Source organism: Berghia stephanieae, chromosome 2 (assembly GCF_034508935.2).
Source record: "Berghia stephanieae isolate SIO BIC M18660-M18661 chromosome 2, UCSD_Bste_1.3, whole genome shotgun sequence".
NCBI classification, from domain to species: Eukaryota; Metazoa; Mollusca; class Gastropoda; order Nudibranchia; family Aeolidiidae; genus Berghia; species Berghia stephanieae.
In genome coordinates, this window is record NC_088361.1 from 59,795,980 (window position 1) to 59,811,490 (window position 15,511).

Here is a 15,511-nt window from a genome sequence, read left to right on the forward strand (position 1 = left end):
AACAACATACTGCCTTTTTAGACTCCACTCTATTCAAGATTCCGAGTCACGCACTGCGCCGACTCGTGTGTTGGTGACATCACTGCGCGAAGTAGTGAGAGAGTCAACACCGTGGTGCAAAGCAATCCCAGCTCCATTTAATGTTATATCCATTAGTATCGCGACAGCTGATTGAGCGAGAAACTAGGTCGAATTATCTCATGTAGTTCCATATCTGAAGCAGACGTCGGAGGTCATCTTCCGCCAAGCTGATCTATCTCTTGCCAATTCTATTAAAGCAGCGCCACCTTTCTCAGCTTCATCTGTCCAAGTTCTTATCCCTTTCAAATACGTTATTCTTTGTCTTCCTCTTATTCTTTTTCCATTCATCTTTCCAGTCAAGGCGAGTATTTCCAAACCAGGGTGGCGGATAATGTGTCCTAAAAATTCCATTTGGCGTTTGATGATTTTTGTTATCAGTGATCTTTTTCTGTTTGCCATTTCTAAAATTTCTTCATTTCTTTTCCTTTCCATCCATGACACCCTCATCATTCTTCTGTAAAACCACATTTCCACTGCCTCCAGTCTTTTAACCATGGTCTTGTTTATGGTCCAGCTCTCACAACCATATAGCAGCACAGACAGTACATAGCAATCCAGGACTTTGATTTTTGTTTTCATGCTAATATTCCTGTTTTTCATAATTGTATGCAGCTGGTTGAATGCATTCTTCGCCATACCTATTCTTTTCTTTATTTCACAATCTGATTTTCCATTGGATGTTACATTGAAGCCTAAATATTTGAAACATTCAACTTGTTGTATTGTTTGTCCTCTGCTTGTTATTACACAGGCTGGTGGGTTATTATTTTTAGATACCGTCATACATTCTGTTTTAGATATATTCAGTTCCAGTCCCATATTTTCACTACTCCTGACTACAACATCCAGTAATTCTTGTAGTTCATGTTCAGATTCTGCCAGTAGAACCGTATCATCTGCATACCTCAGATTTGTTACATTCTTTCCTCCAATACACACCCCCTTCTTATGTTCGATATCTCTTAATATCATTTCACTATAGAGGTTGAATAAATCTGGAGACAAAACACACCCCTGCCTAACTCCTCTTCTAATAGGTGTAAAACTGCTTAGTTCGTTGTCAACACGCATTGCTGCTTCTTGTTCCCAGTACAAATTCCGTAATATTCTTAAATCTTTACCATCAATGTCCAAGGATGATAGAATTTTGAATAGTTTTTCGTGTTGTACTTTATCAAAGGCTTTTGAATAGTCGATGAAACACATATACAGATCTTTATTTACTTCAATACATCTTTCCATCAGCATTGATAATGTGAATATTCCATTATAAGGTCGAATTATACTATCTTCAAATAGCGGAAAAACCCTCGACTTGTGCCAGGATCTGAGAGCTCCACCCTTGGACTGGGGGGATGCGCCAAATTAGGTTCAAAGTTCAAAAAACGTTTATTTTAGGCAATTGCCAATGTAGAGTAACTTCGGCCATCCAAAATATTACATTAACTGTCAAAAACACTGATCATTGTCAAGTTTATTTGTAAGCAGCAAAGAAAAACATCATAAAACTTTAAAATATGACATATCAAACCCCCCACCTCTTTTTCACGATTATTGAATAAAGTAATTCTTTGCAACGAAGCATTGTGGACGAATTTACCAACATTTTTCTTGCTTGTAGTGCCGAGTTGATGGTTACGTGTGTATGAGTGTTTATTTGTGTGTGTGTGTGTGTGTGTGTGTGTGTGTCTGTGTGTGTGTGTGTGTGCGTGTGTATTTGTGTCAGTCAGAGAAAGAAAGCGAAGACTGTCAACAGTTATACTTTTGGTGTGTTTTTAGATTTTTAAGTACTTAGGTGGAGTGATTTTTTCTTTGTGATGCTTTAAGATCTGAATCTACCTTTTATTTGTGCAATCATTAATCGTATTCCACTGATTTCCATTATTTGAGATATACTTTGAAGTTTTGTTTTGTTAAACAATGAATTGCAATGAATCAAGTTGACTCTTTACTTCACCGACCGTTTGGGAGATTGACACTAGATGACAAATTAGAAATAAAAAGACTAGTTCCTCACCAACCAACTGATTTTGAATTAACACAGGTGTGGAAATCTCGAAAACGCTCTTTTTCAGTGACATGGTATGACAGGCATGAATGGCTCACAGTTAGTTTAGTCTTTTGTTTTTATTGTCTACTTTTTACAGATACAACAAACACTGAAAAATCATGGACATCTATAGGCTATAGTGACCTTAACCACTTCCATCGTATTTCTTAACCTCCTGAACGTTGTTTTAGCACCCTTAAAAGAGTGAAAAAATTTTGTTGCGAAATTCAATGAAACAGGAGCGGTTAAATTCATTAATGATTCTGTCAATTCACAAAGCTGAAATAGATGCCATTCCAGATTTCAATAAACACATTATAAAAAAGATTTGCAGAGATGAAACATCGCAGTGCAGATTTTTTTTACAAGTACTAAAAGGAAGTAATTTCTGTCATAGGTTTTTTTTTCTCTTTTGATTTACATTTATAACATATTGATTGCATTATCTACCAAATCCAATCCTTTAAATGGTGGACAAAGAATAATTACAAAGACCTTTTCATACGGGACTTGTATCTCAGTGTTGTGGCTTGTTGTTTTCATGAATTATTTGTTTTTGTGAGTTTTGTCCACTCGTAGAAACCATCGACCCTCCCCCATCCTTCCATAAAAGAGAGTTTTTAATATGTCGTGCTCTCTCCTCTTAACCGTGTTCACTGTATTAGATTTTTTTTCTAATCATGGCACCACCATATGCCGTCAATACGCCACGCCGCTGCTACTACTACTACTACTACTACTACTACTACTACTACTACTACTACTACTACTACTACTACTACTACTACTACTACTACTAATAATAATAATAATAATAATAATAATGATAATAATAATAATAATAATAATAACGATGATGATGATGATGATGGTGATGATGATGATGATGATTATGGGTTCGGAGCGACGTGCACTTATTTGCAAATCTGATAACCCAATTCCTTATGGGCTCATTATTGTAATGGAAATCTCAACAACAACAAAAATCACGCTAAATAGTGCCCTTTACAACGTTAAAGAAGGCCCATAAGTGGGTCCGGATGTCAGACCTGGATAAATGTACACGTCGGTTCGGAGCCAACAGCAAACTCTTAACATGGTGTATATTGTTGTTTACATAATCAGAGATAAGACTTTTGCCAGAGTTTGGACGTTGGCTGTGAAATACTCAAAGCTTCTCTCGAAGAAGTGCATTTTGGAATCGACACTGGGGTGTAAAGATCTGGCTAAGGGCTCAAACAGAGTGGAGTCGCTTTGCTGGCTTTTTACTCGCCTCTTTTTTAATGATTCGTTTACGCGCCGACTGAAAACAAACGGAACTTTACTCACCCTGCTCTTTGTTATTGTTTTTAGCAAGCCATTTTTATGAATAGTTCTCACTAAATTCTATTAATCAGACTACAAGGCGGACCCTCCATAGACCACCCACGGTGGTCACACACCACATAACACACGAAACAAACGAACCTAACAAGAAATTAGAAAAACCCCTCTCCATAGACCATAGTATGTGCTCGTTTTTGTGTGTGTTGCGTCTTGTCAGGATGTGATCTGATTGATAGTATTTAGTGAGAACTACTCATAACAATGACTCACAAAAGTAAACAACACACGAGATAAACGAACGAACAACATGAAATTATAGATAGTTCGAAGATGACGTCACTCAGGTCTTTGTTATTGTTTTTTGCCATCCGCGTTTATGATAATGCTCACTAAACTGTATTAACCTGACTATAAACGTTCATGGATACACACAGTTTTGTGTGTTGGTCCGTTGTACTTCCGGATGGCAATGTTATGAGCTTCTTAGCCAGTATGCGCTTGGCTTAGTAGCTCATAACATTGCCATCCGGAAGTGAAATGGACCAACACACAAAACTGTGTGTAACCATGAACGTTTATAGTCAGGTTAATACAGTTTAGTGAGAACTACTCATAAACGCGGGTGGCAAAAACAATAACAAAGACTTGATTGACGTCATCTTCGTTCTATCTATAGAAGACTGCACAACACAGCGGAACAAAAAACTAGCATGTCGTCGTTTGTAGCATTGCTCTTTTTATTTTTGTGTGTTCCCTGTATGGTCAAGATGGACTACAAAAAGAAAGTTATTGAATTTGTGAGACCGACCCCTTCTTTGGGACCCAAAGAACTCCGAATATCACATCAAGGATCAACGAAAACAAGTCTGGGAAGATATCGACATGAAATGTTTACCTGCCGCTAAGCTTATTTTTAATAATAATAAAAATGGCGATGATGATGATGGTGATGATAATAATGATGATAATGATAAGACATAGTAATAATAATGATAACGATAATAACATTAATGATGAAGATGAAGATGATGATGATGATGATGGTAGTAGTAGACACGCCCTTTGCTGTGATATCTTACATCTTATTGGTGGAGAAAAAGACTCGGTATTACTAAGCCTTGGAAAGGGTGGCTCTCTGAGAGAAAGTCAACTCTCGTTTTGAATGTGTCACTGATAGTTGCATTTTTAAACTTGGAATTTCTATAACTTACCGTCAATTTTTATGCTGAATTATTATGTTTTCATGTGGAAAAATGATTGTAGTTTCTGAAACAACCAAAAACTGAAATTTGATCATTTTGACCATTTCCACTTTAAAACCGGTTTTCTTCGTTTTCCAAATCCCGACTTAATACCGATTCGAGCCGGAGGGTCACAATTGTAGTAGAAGTAGTAGTAGTCGTAATAGTAGTTGTTGTAATAGTAGTCGTAGTAGTAGTAGTAGTAGTAGTAGTAGTAGTAGTAGTAGTAGTAGTAGTAGTAGTAGTAGTAGTAGTAGTAGTTCGGTTTCTATAGCATGAAAGGGGCAATAAAGTCGAAAAAGTAGTCCTTCAGAGTCAATGGGCTAATGGAGCCGGACTTTATCCCGGTCTCTATTGCGTGAAACGGACAATAGCAATTGCTTGCTATTCTGTGGATAGGAACGCTAGTCTATCGCAAAGTACTTTCTGCGAGATCTAACAGATCCACCTACCCAATCACTGCTGGGCAGACAAGGGTCCAGAAAATCGGGACTGCACCCGGGATCGATCATGGTCATGGCCGACTAGAGTACTATAGTTACGTCATGATCACGGTCCTTTTGCGTGTGAAGCGAGTGCTCTACCAACAGAGCTGTCGAGCCGAGGGGGACAATAGCAATTGCTTATTATCATTCGGATAGGACGCTTGTCTAATGATGATGATAATGATGATGTTGATGATGATGATGGATTTTTCTCTTCCTTTTTCTATCCTTAAGTGTGATTAAATTTATCAGAGTTTCTTCATCAAAGAGCAACAAAAAAACAAACAAACAAACAAACAAACAAACAAAAAACACCTTTCAACACTAACAAGGCTTGAGGACGTAGAACTATCGTGGATATTGCGCTCTACGTTAGGTATATGAATGCTCAAGTGTTTTTTGTTTTGTTTTGTTTTGTTTTGGTTTGGGTTTTTTTGTTGTTTTTTTTTTTTTTTTTTTGTTTGTTTTTGTTTTTGTTGTTTTGGGGGGGGGGGGGTTATTGTTTTTAAAAACTAAAGATCAAAGGCTAGCTGACCTTTAAATGTCCTGTAATCTATCTTTTTTTTTAAAATAGGCTGTTTAAATTATTATATTATTCTGATGTTATTATGAATTTAGTAACATTCTCTTGTGATATTCAATTAACATAATCCACCGGGAATTGGATCTGTAATTTGACGTTTCCGATATAATCTAAGTTCAATAAACATCATCATATTTAGAGGTCTATCTTATTTTTTTGAAAGAAAAAACAACAACAACGTCAACAACAACAAAACAAAAACAAACAAAAAACACGTTATTTAGTACTATAATGCATACACCTCTAATATTCGATATCAAATGAATACTGGATTGTAGATCTGGGTACAAAGACTGAGCAACCGATGTACGCAACGCAAACAAATATAATTATTCTTTTTAAATTTGCGCAACCAACGTGAACAGTTGACATCGGACGCAATTATGGGTTTGTTTTAACATTTTTGTAATGGACAATATTTTGTGTTGATTTGAGTGTACATTTCCATTAAAACAATGAGATCATAACAAGTTGGGTGATCAGACCTAAAATATGTGCACGTCGAGAGCAATCGTTAAAATGGCAGGATGCATTAGCACGAGGTTCTTCTTTTGATGTTGTGCAATATCCACTTAATGTTATCAAAGCGCTTGACACTAAGTAAGGTGTTCGGCAGGGGTGAAATGACTTCAAATTAGGGCTGGGCGGGTACCCGCGAGTACCCGCGGGTAATAAAGTTAAACCGGGTACTCGGGTAAAAGGGGCGGGTAACGGGTACCCGCTACAACAAATGGAAACCGAACTGAGAGTGATAATTTTTGGCGGTTTTAATATTTTTGAACAAAAATTGGAAATAATACAATTTTATTTACATATTTACATTTACATGACATTTTTTCAAAAGATTTTCCTACTTTATTGGTCAATTACATTGATTTTTTTGTTTTATTTGTTAACACACATTTGATTCAATTTTGGAATCAATAGGGTAAGACTATATTATATTAGTTCTTATCTTTTAAAGGAATCTCAGGTATTTTTATTTTATTTATTATCTATTATTTTTTTTCATTGTAGTTAATTATCTTTGTTTCTTACTTCAGTTTCGCTTCATTTGTTGTAACAAATAATAAAATAATTAAAAAATTAAAAAATAAAAAAGACCCCCCCCCCCCCCCCCCCTACAAAAAAATTTTTTGGGGACAAAAGTCACTCCTGCCACGGGTACCCGCGGGTACCCGGGTAATCAGACCACTACCCGGGTATTACCCGGGTAATGATTTGGGCGGGTAATCCCAGCACTACTTCAAATTGATAGGAGTAAGGGATATAAATGCAATTTTTAAAAAATTCTCCAATTTTCCAGAGTGACCGTCCTTGCTACTTATTTCTAACGATCTTCCATTCTTGCCACTCTACTTTCTTTTTCAACAAGGTTCTCTCAAGAACGGTCGTTTTGTTTTTTTGTCATTAACTTCATAAAAAATGGGAAGTCAAAGCAATGGCCAAATAAAAGAAAAAGTAGGCTGTCTCATGACTGTTACAAGAACAGTGTTTTATTACGGGTTTATTCCGACTGTCCTCATCCTTGGTAAGTGAAAGTAGAGTGATCTCGGGGGACTGGGAATGGGAACGAATCTGTCCATAGTCAGAGTAAGAAGAGTGAGTGAGATGTAGACATGCGGATCGATTATAATGGTGAAAGTGAAATCCTGTTTGTGTTTAAACTTCAAACACATATTCACTCTCATGCTCTTTGACTTTGCACTTACACCGTGCCATGATGATTATATTCAATAGGCTGTCACTGTCATTATTCCCAGACATGTCTGCCAATAACGAAAATTGGTGGTGTCTGGGAATACCAATTTTCGTTATTGGCAGACCCTGTCTGGGAATAATCAATTTTCGTTATTGGCAGACACATCTAGGCGTGAAAATACCAAATATTCTGAAAAAAATGCCAGTGGTTATTTGTGTCCCAAAACAGTTAATATTATTATCTAGCGATATTTAATACAAGATGAAAGCAAATACTAGTGATCACGTGTCAAATCCAGCTTTTTTATTTATTTTAAAGCAAATGGATCAATGAAATTTCTTTTGTCACTTTGAACTGAAAACATCAAACTGGCAATTCGCCTTTTTTTTTCAACTGGCAAGAAAGTTGTTAATCATCAAATCTGTTCATAGTCCACCAACCATTAACATGTTCACTACCTATCTACCTGTTAACTTTATTGATCATCTTTTGTTTCTATAATTTGTTAATTCTGACCACAATTTTGGGGACATTGATGATGGCCGGAAATTTGTTTATTTCGCGGACAAATTCCTAGGCCAAGGTGTTGTTCGCCCCAAAGCCCAAAACCGACAACACCTGTTTTTTCCCTGTCTTCTTTATACAAGACAATACAATTTATTATCACACGTCCACAAAACTAGATCCAACAACATATTTGAATCAGAGATGAAAATAACTATCAATACAAGGAAGCAAAGATGGTGGAAAAATGTCTAGCCCATTGTATATGAATTTTAAGATACATCGGTACCGGTGTGGATAGATAGCTCAGTGGGTTAGACCATCTTTCATTTTTGCTCCTTTTAGCTGCACAGATTCGAATCCGATCGCCCCCCCTCCCACCCCCTTTTTTTTTTAGTTTGTTTTGTTTTTATTCTCATTTTGGCTACACTAATACTATTTACCTAGCCTGTGCAACTGGAATAACCAGTAAATGATTTAAGAAAAAATTGGGAATTATACATAAGTGCGGTCTATTGGAAAAGCCAATTTTATGAAATTCAGAAAGACAAAAAAAAAAAAAAAAAAAAAATAGGTGGCAGAATAATTTGTTGAATTATTATTAAGAAAATAAAAAAATTAAGAAAAGAACAAAGAAAATTAAATATGAAGTAGAAAAGAAATTGTATTCATAAGGAATGAGATGTTGATACCTTATTTTGCCACTTCGAAGAATTGAACAAAGCTAAAAGAAAATCAGGAAGAAATAAATGCTACCTACTAAACAAACACTTGAAAAATGTTAGTTTGAATATTTTCTTTTGTTCCTGATAGCTACTCCTTTTATCTTTTTTTTGTTCTATTGTCCAAGTATTTGTAAATGTTGCTTCTACTTCCCAATCATCGGGTAATTTGGTAAAATGATGAAAATGTAAAACATAAGTTTTGTGGGCTTAAAATGCAAAATTCTCTATGGCATTATAGTTCTATGATAAGAACATCTCTCTGTGTGTGTTTGTGTTTTTCTGATTTTAATGATGGTGTTTTATGCCAATATTTTTCGTTTCTATGTATATTAACCCTTGCCATTGTAGTAAAAAATAATGTTTCATCGAGAGCCGACAGCATCAAGTTAATTCCTTTTTTTTTTTTCTTCATATTTGACTTTTATATATCTATATTTCAGGCTTTTGGAAAGGATCTGATGAAGGAGCACCACCTTTGACTGTAATGAGGTAAGTTGTTTAAAAATGATTATGGTGTAGTGGTTTTGTTTTGATTATAATCACATTTCAAGATTAAGGGTCTAGTATTTATATTGCTAAGTCACCTCTTTTAACTATTAACTTTTACATGTTTTGTCATGTAGAAAATAAAACGAAATTTCCTTTATAATTCTCTGGGAAAGTTCTTATTTGGGATCTCCCTCGAAAAAAGACCAAGGTGACCTAGACATGGGCCACAGCACGGTACCACAAAATGAGGAATAAGGATTACATTTCTTGCTCAGTGGAGGGGAGGGGGGATGAGATACGGACAATGGGGCTCAAACCCAGATCTCAAGTGAAAGTGCAAACTTATTTACTTATTTATCCACTCAGTCCTTTCACCCTCCATTGTTTCATTGTCTTATAAACAGATTTACATATCATTGATGACTCTCAGACAACTCATATAAAATAGAGTTTTCATTTGTTTTGAACTCGAGACTAGTATGGTGTATATAGAACTCTGACAGGATCGTTTCTTGCTTTTTAGTCTGATATTCACACTTTAATAACATGTGACCACACAGTATACCAAATAGTCTCTTACTTCCTATTCCTCACCCTTACAGTACAGATCTCTGTCAACAATGACAAACCTGTTCTCTTATTTGGTGAAATTTTGTCACCGACTCCACTGTCAAAAAAGATCAAAATTGGATGTTGTGAAAAGCAAAATACATAATCACTTTGTACATCTGGATCATTTTAGAAATGGAATCTGAGTTCTATCTAATCAAATATGCACCCCTCATGGGTGGCTCCTTCAATTTATAGTGTAATCTCTTTGTAAAATATCATGTCTCCATACTATAATAGTCTAGTACATTCTAGCTAAAAAATATGTGGTAGCTGGGAAGAAATCGATACTAAGCTAATTTCTATATTTGGTCGCTACATTTTATGCTGATGATCATACTAAAAGTCCACCTTAATCCTTTCATGGGAACAAAAGTTATTGTAAGTTGAACACATACTCCCTCCAAGACTTTGTGATACCTAGTCAGATTTTAAGTATTTTTTATTTAATTTATTAATTTAAATTTTAAAAATATAAGTATTATGCGTGTGGATGCAAATTTGGTTTATGCACCATTTTAATATACCAACATTGTGCCCGGTTGATAGCACCTATTGTTAAAGTTCTCATCCTTTTCAGCCATGCAAGATCAGGGTGTTGCACAACATACTTTATATGGTCTAGGGAGAGCAAGTGTCATGATCATTTTGGAAAATTTAGAGACCAATCTTCACTTTTGGTGGTGTAGGTGCTACACAAGCTCGAATTTCTGAGGCCGAACTGACTCAATGTTAAATGACTTACTGAAAGAGAACTCTATGTTATTTAATTTAATTTGTAATATTGTGCGGCTAAACGACGGAGTGTCACTGGGTTTTTTTTTGGCCCCAAGATGTGTCGAATAAGGTACTTCGCATACATTAACCACTCGTCGATAAAGATATTAAGCAATTGGCTATTGTCAGTGATGGATACTGTAAGAGTGCTGTAACAAAATAAATGCTCATTAGCTCACTTAATCTGCATAAAATAGAAACTTGGTTCATGTGGCCTGCTGGGGAAATATATGAAGCATTTCTAAGTACATTGAGCATTGTAAAGCCGTTGAAATGTGCTATAGAAATATTCATCCTTATTTTTCACATTATAACGGTCAAATGAGGTATATTATTGACCATAAGTAGGAAAATTATTTGCACTCATTTCCCCCTTTCCCATTCCATTACCTAATAATGTGATATGTAGTTTTACCAGCTATACCGCAATACTGTCTGTATGTGTTTGGTGGCAAAGTTGGTGGTCATTTCAATACAGAATTATTCGTTGTAAAGAAAGTCCTATTTTTTGTCTCAAATTCCTATTTTCTGACCTTCTGATTAACTTTTGGAATATGAAGGGTTGGCATGTCTGCATATTTCCATATACTAAATGAACATAATGATTATACAAAATGACATGTAATTCACGTCAACGGGTAGAGAGTACTCCAGGGAAGAGGTCCAAGTTTTTGTCAGACATTTTCTTCAAATTGTCTTTGCAAAATAAAGAAGTGAACATCAAGAAACATGCAATTTTGCACATTGGCAGAAAAATAGCTATCTTTGCGAGCAAAATGCATAAAAGATTAAATGCCAATCAAGGTGCTCGACAGAAAGGAACAGGTCATCATCTTCAGACTGAGAACTGGACACAACCAGTTAAAGGAACATATGTGGAGGATGTCCAGAGCAGGTGCCTCTGGACAATGTGACTGCGGACTTGAAAATGAAAATGGACATCATGTCCTAATGGAATGTCCAAGGTACAACCAGTTGAGAAGGAACTTCTGGCCTGACCCAACCCCATACTCAAAGAAGCTGTACGGCAGTGAGGACGACCTCAGGACCACTGTGGGCTTCATTCACCAGACCGGACTGACCATGTGACGTGACGGGAACGAAGAAGAAGAAGAAGAAATGCCTTTTAATATGGTTTTTAATATTATGCATTTAATGATTTGTAAACATTTGAGTGTATTCCTCAGTGGAATCCTATGCTTGTTTGTGGATGAGACTTTTAGTTTATCTTAAAGCACACTGATAGTATGCTCTTGGAATCTACATCTGTTCCTTCATTGAACCAATTCCCCTTTTGTCTTACCCTTTCTCCTGTAAATCTAGAATTTTTGACTATCCCATTTTCTCCCTTTTTACTGGCACTGAATTTACCAAAATGTATTGTAAGCGCCGCAAAACCCTTAAAATTAAAAACAAATGTTAAATTGAAAATGGCTATTATTATTATTATTATTATTATTATTATTATTATTATTATCATCATCATCATCATCATCATCATCATCATCATCATCATCATCATCATCATCATCATCATCATCATCATCATCATCATCATCACCATCACCATCATGATTATTATTATTATTATTATTATTATTATTATTATTATTATTATTATTATTATTATTACCATCATATTTGTTTCTCTGCTTTATAAAATTGAACAAATTAGTGGTATTTATTATTCAATGATTCACTCACATATATCATGCTTTAAAAGAAAGAAAATTATTATTTTTTATGCTTACCATGGTATTTGTTGTTTTCTCTATTTGATTTCAGTCTATTGTGGCAATGAGAAGTCTGAGAGTAGACATAAAACACCGTTCCTGTTGGAGATGATGATGCCACTAAAAAAAGGAACTTGGTCTGGATGGAATTGTTATTGGATTTTTTTTTTACCCCCCCCCCCCCCCCCCCTTCCCAGACTGAGAGGATATTGATTGCCATTGTGAATGTTTATTTTGGTTTTGAACTCCACTCATGTTTTTAATCCAATAAATAATTTCTTGATTTCTTGAATATGCACGGTTCACTGATATGATTTTCGTTTCATTAGTGTGAATGTTATGCAAGGTCATCATCGAATGGGTGTGGTCCTAGATTTTTAGAAAACGGAGATAAGTTGCCAGTTCGTGACTGCACACACATGCAGTAACAACATTGCCACCTGGATGACCAGATGGTCATAATAGTATTGTAGTGTGAGATCATTAGAAGCTGCTGCCAACTGCCTCACCAACACTGAGTCACTAAGACTAGACGTGATGCCTGCTAAGGTGTTTTTATAAGTGTACAAGATTTTTTTTGACACTGTTGCTGGGCAATACTCCTATTAGTATTAGACACGCATATGATTAGAAAGTGTGAGTAAAGTGCCTTTTCCAAGGACACAGCTTTGAGCTACAATGGAACTTGAAGCTGATTATCATACCACTAAACCAGAGAACTGCATTGTGGTCATTTTCATTTAGGTCATATGGGCTACGGCTATGTATTTCCCTTGAAATTCGGCTGTAACAGAGATTTTAGGTTGGTCCCAACATCACTGTTATTATACCGAGGTTCCACTGTATTAAGCTAGGTATTGATGCTATGCGTTTAGCTAAAAAAATAACACATCTGCCAGTCGGGGGTAATGTCACTCTCCCAACACACAAAACCATGTGTAACCTTGAATGTTCATTGTCTATGATTTAATGAGATGAGAATAATCACCAAAACCACAAATTTTGTCTAAAAACAATAACAAAGAGCTGAGTGACGTCAATTTTGTTCCTGCTATTATTTTATTATAGAATTGTTAATACCTATACTATGGATGTGCTGATATTTGCAGGTCTAATAACCGCACACAATTATGGCCTGAGGTTTATAATTGTTTTAATGGACAATATTTTACAGTGGCTCGAGAGTATTTCCAACAATTAATTACAACAATGAGCAACAATTTAGGTTATCAGACCTGCAAATAAGCGCATACTGTTAAAAACAGATTTAAAATAAAAACTTGAGCTTTTATATAGCGCAGTATCCACTCAACACGCTCAAAGCGTTTTATAAAGGGTCCCTGACCAACAGCAACACGTAACATGTAGAACAAGACATAACACCTGTTAGGCGATATTACAATTTTTTTGACAGTGACAACGCTCCTGATGGCCAGGTACTCATTTTACACATGAGTACGGTGATAGCATGTGAGTAAAGAGCCTTTTCCAAGGACTTGACTATATGTGCCGAGCGACTCTCAAACCCAGGATCTCCAATCCACAAGACCACATAGCCGCAACCAACAGGGTATGTATAATAATAATAATAATAATTATTATTATTATTATTATTAAGACCGAATCCTTTTTCATTGCTAATTCCAATAATAAGACATCATTCTACACTGACACTGACAATCAATGATAATGATAAAATACAACTCACAAAATCTCGGTATCACCTTGGAGAGTGATCTATCTATGAACAAACATTAACAATGTGAGAGCAAGTGCTATTTGCATTCTAAGAAACATCAATCACGCCATTTATTAATAGGGAAACCTGCAACATTTGTTGACATCTTTGATATTCACGAAAATAGATTGTTGCAATGCACTGCTTGTTGGTCAAAATAAACAAATTACAGAACATGGCAGTCCGCGACATACTGCAAAAGGACAGGAAAACTGCAGCTCCCGAATTACTACGACTACGATAGCTGCTTGGCTGCCAGTTGACCAGTGCATTAAATATAAATCTTCAACTGTTGTGTTCAAATGCTTGGAAGGCTCGTCACCAACATATCTCTCAATCTCAAGGCTTATTCAAAGCTATATCCCACAGCAAACACCTCTATTGTCGAACGCCCTCAAATTGAAAACACCTCGCTGTCGAGTGAAGTCTGGTGAACACGACTCAGCATTCTGGTCCAAGGTTGTGGAATTTGCTACCACATGAGAATGAGAAAATGAGATACGTTCCGAAGAAAGACGAATCTTCACTAGAGTATTTCAAGCGTCGGTTGAAGACACTTTTATTCAGACAGGCTTTCTTTTGATTAGATGTAAAATTAGCTTTGTTCGTGTTCTGTGTTAGGGTTTAATCTTTGTTATGCGCACAGAGCTCTCCAGATGAAGGGATGTTTGGCGCACTATAAATTATTATTATTATTATTACTACTACTACTACTACTACTATGTACTACTACTACTATGTACTACTACTACTACTACTTTTTACTGCTATTTTACTTCTAATACTACAATTCTATGTGATGGTGGGGCCCTTTGGCCTCTCATTGTGGTAAGGAGGTCACAAGCAGGGTCTTCTTTCCCCTTATATTATCCGTTTTCCGAGTTGCTTTCTGTATTTGTCTTGGAATGGGATTGCTCGGTTTAGTCTTAGCCCTTGCTGGAGTCCTTAGCTGAGAGGGAAACAGTCAAGTTTTGGGAGATGTTTTTCCCTTGTAAAATATCTCTCTGTTAAGTACAGTATTGTTAATTATCAGTTATCAGTGCTGATGGTGCCAAAAACTGAAAAGGGAGTAAAATTTTGAATGATTGCCTTTAAGCCCCATTATTTTTACAGCATTCATCCCCCCCCCCCCCCCCCCCCCCCCCCCACACACACACATTTTTAGAGCAATTGAGATGATAGACTATCATTGATACTCTAGCTAACTTCTAGAGAGTGGGAAACTGCACCTATTTGTTCCACCACAGATCAAATCTCTTACTGCCAGTACATTTGATTGAGAAAAATATAACTTTAAAAAAAAAAGAGGAAATTCCTCCTCTGACTCAAAAATCGCGGATTTCCGCGGATCCGAGGAAAATCATCAGCATTGAATTATGTTTTCTGTTTTGTATATATATTCTGTAAACAATTGAGTCTATATGGGATCCTGTGCTGGTGTCTGGATGAGACTTTTAACTTTTAGGCG

General features: G+C 36.1%; 1 protein-coding gene across 1 annotated transcript; it reads left to right on the forward strand.

Annotated features, from left to right (window-relative positions):
- Positions 1–7,098: 7,098 nt before the first annotated feature.
- Positions 7,099–12,597, forward strand: LOC144965253 (mitochondrial import receptor subunit TOM7 homolog). Its single transcript, XM_078900397.1, has 3 exons — positions 7,099–7,297; positions 9,138–9,186; positions 12,358–12,597. The coding sequence occupies exons 1-3, from the start codon at positions 7,192–7,194 to the stop codon at positions 12,371–12,373; spliced, it is 171 nt and encodes a 56-aa protein (XP_078756523.1). The 5' UTR covers positions 7,099–7,191; the 3' UTR covers positions 12,374–12,597.
- Positions 12,598–15,511: the final 2,914 nt, after the last annotated feature.

Coding starts and splice junctions, on each gene's coding strand:
- LOC144965253 (XM_078900397.1), top strand. CDS start 7,192: ATGGGAAGTCAAAGCAATGGCCAAATAAAAGAAAAAGTAGGCTGTCTC. Junction 7,298..9,137: donor TCCGACTGTCCTCATCCTTG/GTAAGTGAAAGT, acceptor TCTATATTTCAG/GCTTTTGGAAAGGATCTGAT.